The following is a 6,604-nucleotide window of genomic DNA, read 5'->3' on the forward strand; positions in this document are numbered from 1 at the left end:
CCCGGAGGACCGGAAACCCTCCTCTAAACATGCCACCTCTAAACATGCCACCAACCTCCCTCATAAACGATTAAGGCACAGCCACTTAAAAAAGTTCCTGCCCAATCAGCACCTTCTGCCTCAATGACGTCACTAACCATCATCTCGCCGCCGCCCCCAGCTCCACTCTTCCTCCGTCCCACCTCGTGGCGTATTTGGCCGCGCCGCCTCATTGGCCGGCCCTCTAGACTCCACCCCCTCATGATCGGCCTTGGCCATCTGCCAGAGCGCGGCGCTCAAGGGTGGGAACGAACAATAACAACAATCGCCGCGACGGCGCGAGGCGGCTGCGGCGTGGAGGCGGGAAGCGGGGGCGAGGTGGAAGCGCTCCCGGGAGCGGAGGGGCCGCGCTGCCGCCATGGGGGCCGTGCTGGGCGTCTGTTCTCTGGCTAGCTGGGTAAGTCCCTGGGAACGGCGTTGCCTGGGCTGAGGAGGCCCAGCCAGCTCTGGCTTCCGGGTTGGGCCACGAAATTGGTGAAACCTTGTTGGGGGGGGGGGGGCTTTATTTCGACCCCGGTGGGAGTCTCGGGGCCTGCTTGTGGGGCATTCTCTTGAAGATTCTGTGGCCCACTTCCATGGGGTGATAGTATGCTTTTCCAGACCGCAAGTGGAGCCTCTGTGTTCAGGGGCAGGTTCCCTCTGCATATTAGCAGATATCTGGAAGGAACGACGGGGGAGGGGTGCGTTTTTTCATGCTTTGCTTGCGGGAAAGCGTGGGTCTCCGCGCCCTGTTTGTTGCCTTTCCGGGACAAATTGTTTTCCATTATTCGAAACAGAAAGCTGGGCTAGATGGACCGGTGGTGTAACCCATCAGGGCTCTTCTTATGCTAACCAGGGCTCTTGGTGTCCTGCCAGAGCTACACTGTTTTTTAAAAAATGTGATACAGGGACGTCGGTATTGTTACTCAGGTGAAAGAACATAAGAACAGGGTTTTGTATGATCCCATTTGTGTAGTTCTCTTGAATGTATGAAGCTGCTCTCTGCTGAATCAGGGCAATCATAGTAAGGGCAGCAGTGTCAGCTCTGGTTGGCAGCAGCTGTCCAAGGTTTCAGGTGGGAGTCTTTCCCATCATCTACAACCTGGTCTCTCACCTGGAGATAGAGGGAATTGAAGCTGCCTGCAAATCAGATGCTGTATCACTGAGCTGTGGATGGATGTCTGAAATAGAGTATATGGATTTGCTTTTCTGTTTCTTTTAACAGCTTTTTTTTTTGCTTCCTGCGTAACTTCTCTTCCTCCTCTGCCTTTGCCCATGGTTTCATTTATGGTGGGAGGGGTTCCTTCTAGACTGATCCTCTTTCCTTTTGCTCTTTCTAGTGACTTCCATTCCAGAAATGATGTTAATCCCCAGCCAGGAAGTGACTGCTGAGTCATAGCTAGGTCACCAACACATTGGCTGATCACGTTTATAACCCTGACTGTTTTATGATATAAAGCTGGTTCTATGGATCTGAGTTTAGCTGGCACGTCTTCTGTTGTGCCCCTCTTTAATTCTGTTAGGTTATTTGAATGGGTGTACTTTACACCAAGTTGGTAAAGAAGCATAATTTTTCTGCATATAAGAGGTAGCTCCCATCATTACTGGGAACAAAGGATGTTTTCATATTTCTTCTGTTTTGGCTTTCAGCTTAAGGATTCAGAGTTTATTGATGTGTCCACTTGAGTGCTTTTGGGTTGTGCTCAAGATCCTGCCAAAATGCTTCTGAATCTGAAGTATGGTTCTTATTATTGAAAGGGAAAAGCACATCTCACATTTAGTAATCATCTTCTGAACCACCAACAACATTATGGTAATAGTTTGGAAAGTAGGTCCCTGTGCAGCACCTGTATGAAGATACTTGTCCACTGTCACTGTTGTGCCACTTGTCACTGTCTCAGAGCCATTTACAAATGTCTGATCCACTTGCTTTGTTTCTTTAAAGATGCTGCTGTCTTTTTTCCTTCAAAGTTATTTGGAGTTAGTCACTATTTTGAGTGTGCGCGCAGAAGGTATTGTGCTCCCTTGTATTCCTGCATGTGTACATGGAGTGTGCATTTACTACAGCTGAGGTAGATAAGCATGGAATCTGAGTTTTTAAAGCATGTGCAAATGAGTAATACAGTCCAGGCGTGCACATTACAACAGTGATGCAGTGGCCACTTGAGCAATTTCCAGGCTGTGCTCTGTGTAATAGAACTCCTACTAGACCATGAGAAATGACTGTAGTTAAAGGCTCCCGTAATCTTCACAGTGTACTGCTATGTCTCTGATTGGTTCCCTGCTGCTTCTGAACAGCCCTCCACTGTGAGTGGGCACATCTTTGGAATGTGTGTGATTGAAGCAGCCACATTAGGGTTTTGATGTTTGGGAATGGTATTGTAATCTCAATTTAAACTGCTGTTCTGGCCTAGAAAATTTTTCCGTAGTACTACGGTTGCAGAATTTATCCCTAAATGAGACTTGGCCTTTTTGAGCATCATTTTGATCTGGCCCTAACATCTACTCTTTGGTTCACTATCCCACAAGGCTTTGCAGCCTAGCTAGCACTATATTCCTTCAAATAAGCATTGCCCTGCGCATGCCCTTGAAATATGAGATAGTTTATATTACAAGAGACAGGAGTACCAGGCCCGAGTCTAAACATATAGCTTATCAGTTGGTGAGGCTCCATAGCCCCTTACCCTTGGTGGAGAGGTTGTGTGGAGCATCTTGACCTCACAGATAAGAAGCTAACTTTGGGCAAAGTTCATACTGCCAATGTATGTGGGGCTGGGTCTTGTCAAGCTTGTCACATTCCTAATCGACACCTACATTTGATTCTGTAGACTGCAGAAAGGTATATATTGTCTACGTTTTCTATGTTTGGGTGCATGGCTGTGTGGGTCAGTGTACTCTATCTGAGAAATTGGGTTTTCATGCTTTAAGAGTTTTCTTCTGCATGCTTCTGAAGTTCAATAAATAGCTTTAGTGTGACACAACTGACTTTTTTTCCCTTGAAAAGGATTCGGTTTCTAGCAGGCCTCTATCTAACCCACTTGAACTCTGGTGGGGCCTGGGTTCCCAGGTAAATCTCCTGGGCTCAGGAAATTCCCCAGTAGCTGTACAGTTCTAGGTGGAAAATTTTTCCATTTCTAACAATGCATTTGTTTTTTTCCTAAAATGAATTGCTACAGTATCAGTTAAACTGGGCAGTCTCAAAGTTATAATCTCTCCCCCCCCCCCCCCCCACACAACTGGCCTAGAAAAAAAACAAGAACTTGGTTTTGGGCCCAGAGCTTTTTAATATTCTTATCAACAATCTAGATGAGGACATGAAGGGACTGCTCATTAAATTTGCAGATGACAACAAATCAGGTGGGATAGAGATAAAATACAGATTGGGAAAATGGGTGGATGTGAACAAGACGCAGTTCACTGAGACTCAAGGCAGATTACATGGCAGTCAGGAGCACAAAACATCTGATAAGCAATATAATAGGACTAGGATTGCATGTATCTGAAACTTAGTGTTTATGGTCCAAACAAAGGTATCTCTGGAGAACTTCTATTCAGTGCTAGAAAGTGCTGCTTTTCTTGTATTCCTTTCTGTTGTTGTGCTTGGATCCATCAGAGCACATGAATAGAAGGGTTTTCAATCTGCAGTCCCAAATACCCCCTAAAATGCTATTCCAGTGGGTCCATAGAACCTCTCCCAGCCCGGATCCAGGTTATACCTGCAGGAGAAGGAGGTAGGATTGAGGTTGGGAGAATGGAGAGCATCACTTCAGACTATGAGTGAAGGAAGGATCATCTAAGACCACATTTTGGAATACTCACCTGGGTTAAGTTCTGTGGGAATAGAAAGCCAGCGGAACAAAGAGAGAGTGGGTATAGGACCTTTCTCCTCCTTGTGTTAGTTTTCTATTTGTAGGGAGTTACCCATCACATGCTTTCTGAAGTAATGCGATCCATTTTGCCACCTGGGGGCTCAGTCCAGTCATTCTTTGACTTGCGCAAGTAAGCCCTAAAGTCTGCCCTTTTTTCCTTTGTCATATAATTTCCATGCTTTGCTGCACTCCACAAAAATAAATAACTAAACCAGAAGCAGGGTGTGCAAGTGAGTTCCACAAGATGAAAGTTAGTTCCCTACAATCTTTGGTGGTTAGAAGCATTTATAGTGAAAGCACTGAGTTAATAGGTGTAAAATAGGAGTCAAAGGACACTGAGATGGACCGTGCCAGTCTGTGATTGTGACTCCCCAGGAATAAAGATTCAAACTGTCGCAATGCCTGACGACAAAGTGGTTTTGCCCACAGAGCTCTTTACAAAGAAAGCAGCCTTTCATAAGAGTCATAGGTTCCGTTGTAAGAGATTGTTTGCATAAAGTTCAGGTTTCATTTTAAACACTACATTCAAGTGTATCTCTTGAATGTGGCGAAAACTTTAAATATTTGCTAGGCACCGTATTTGCATTTTTAAAAATGCATTTAAATTATGTTTCAAAAATTATTTTTATCCACACTGTGTGAGAGGCTTAGGTGGTGACATTTTGATACAAAACTGAAAGTACTTGCATAGGAATGTCATAGATTAGGCCTCCTAACCCATTGTTAACAATTTTTTTCTTTTTGATATTTAAAAATCTCACCAACCCTGAATTCTGTTCATACAGTGAAAGAGTGGGTTCACACCTACAGTGCTGCCCACCCTATCAACTGAGCAATGGGGCTTCCTGGCTAAGGTTTCTGTAGTGTGAGTTAGGGCTGTGACTGGGTGCAGGAGAGGGGGTCTGGCCACTGCTGTTGGCTGTGGCCATAGGTGGCATCATGTGCTCCTTGGGGGCTTGGGGTCAAGACTCTGGCTATGGGGGCCCCTGCTTTTTCTGTTGCATGGGTGCCTTCATGCTACAGTGTAGATTTTGCTGGTGTAACTTTAGGGCAGTTCTGGGAGGCCTTCCCAGGGCTTGGATCCACTGTAGGCAAGAACAGCATTTCAGGGACTGTTTTGGGCTGCAGCCAAAAAAGTGAAGTGAGAAAGTTCCTGTAAGGAATAGGCGCCCTTTAGGCCTGTATGTTGTTCGGTTTCATCGGTTTGGTTTAGGCTGTATGTTCTGGCAGGCCCTTGTCCAGCCTGCTATCCAAAGCAAGGTGCTCGCCTTTTATACTCATATCTACCTGCGGGCTTTGGCTGCCAAGAGAACCGTCCTTGGGAGTCTCCCTGATTTTCTCCTGCTAGCAGCGCCAATTAGCTAAGTGGGCCCTGAGTGGCCAAGGAGGCTCATAGGCTGATGCAAGGATGCCTGAAAATATGGCTCGCTCTATTATTCTGCCAGCATGTGAGAAGAGGTTGCTGCTTCCCTGCTATGACTACTTTGCATGGCTTTCTTAAGCCTGTGAGTAAGAACATCAAGCCACGGAGCTATATCAGAGAAGTGAGTTAAAAGGTAAAAGCTCAAAAGCCAGAAAGCCAGTCGAATCCGATTCTAGGGGTGCGGTGCTCATCTCCGTTAGCCTCTAGCCACATATAGTTTAGTGTTCTTTTTCTTCGTGCCATTACTGTGCTCAAAGAGTGGCTTAAAGAGTGGTTCCTGCTTGGCATACCCTCATTATAATTTGAACAATTTAATAAACTTAAATATATATTTTACCTTTTGTATATCAGGAGTTACATGTTGTATGTGTGCACATTCCCTCAGAAACAAACCCAGAGGTTGAAAAACCTCAAGCCAAGGTCCAGAACCCTGTGATGCTCTTAGGGGGTCATAGGTTTCAATGCCTGAGAATGGGAGCAAGGGCTCTCTGGGTCCTTATAGTTCCACTTTGTAGGTGGCTCTGGTAATAAACAAACCCAGAGGTTGAAAAACCTCAAGCCAAGGTCCAGAACCCTGTGATGCTCTTAGGGGGTCTTAGGTTTCAATGCCTGAGAATGGGAGCAAGGGCTCTCTGGGTCCTTATAGTTCCACTTTGTAGGTGGCTCTGGTAGATCCAGGCCATAGACTGCTGTTTCCTGCTCCATCTTATATTCTAATTTCCAACAGAGGGCGCCATGTGCGGATACTTATTTCCACTAACAGGAAGCTCACTCTGCCCCAACAGCTTTTCCTACATAGTCAGTAGACTACCTGTGTCTGCAGAAAAATCAAAAAAAAAATCCCTCCAGGCCAGGGACGGCTGAATTCCCCCCAATACCTTTTGAAATGGCCTCTGCAGGGATCTAACTCCAGGCATCAACGGTGTGAGAGAGATCAGAACTTTTGAGGGGGGGGGAGGCTTTTAACTGGCTCTGTGAGTCAAAGGGTGGGGGAAGGGCCCTTTCCAGGCCTCTTTTGGCCTTTCAGGGAGGGAGGAAGGGAGCCTTGGGGCCTGGCCTCACAAGGGCTGCCAGGGCCAGCCTGGGGAGTCCCTAGAGGTTTTGAGGTGGACTCTAAGGAGGGCTGGGTTTGCGGAAGGGAGAGGCCTCGGAGGGAGCCTTGGGGCCTGGCCTCACAAGGGCTGCCAGGGCCAGCCTGGGGAATCCCTAGAGGTTTTGAGGTTTGGGGAAGGGAGAGGCCTCGGCTGGGTATAATGCCACAGAGTCCACCTTCCAAAGCAGCCATTTTCTCCAG

The 6,604-nt window shown here is 46.7% G+C and overlaps 1 protein-coding gene across 1 annotated transcript in view; it reads left to right on the forward strand.

The window, feature by feature from the left end:
* Nucleotides 1-274: 274 nt before the first annotated feature.
* Nucleotides 275-6,604, forward strand: part of SERINC3 (serine incorporator 3) — a 24,097-nt gene continuing 17,767 nt past the window's right edge. Inside the window, exon 1 of the mRNA XM_015413974.1 lies at nt 275-436. Within this exon, the coding sequence (XP_015269460.1) occupies nt 398-436 (39 nt within the window). The 5' untranslated portion in view covers nt 275-397. The remainder of the gene's footprint in view (nt 437-6,604) is intronic.

The sequence above is a fragment of the Gekko japonicus genome, unplaced genomic scaffold (genome assembly GCF_001447785.1).
Source record: "Gekko japonicus isolate JY-2015 unplaced genomic scaffold, Gekko_japonicus_V1.1 scaffold2001, whole genome shotgun sequence".
In the NCBI taxonomy this organism is placed as follows: domain Eukaryota; kingdom Metazoa; phylum Chordata; class Lepidosauria; order Squamata; family Gekkonidae; genus Gekko; species Gekko japonicus.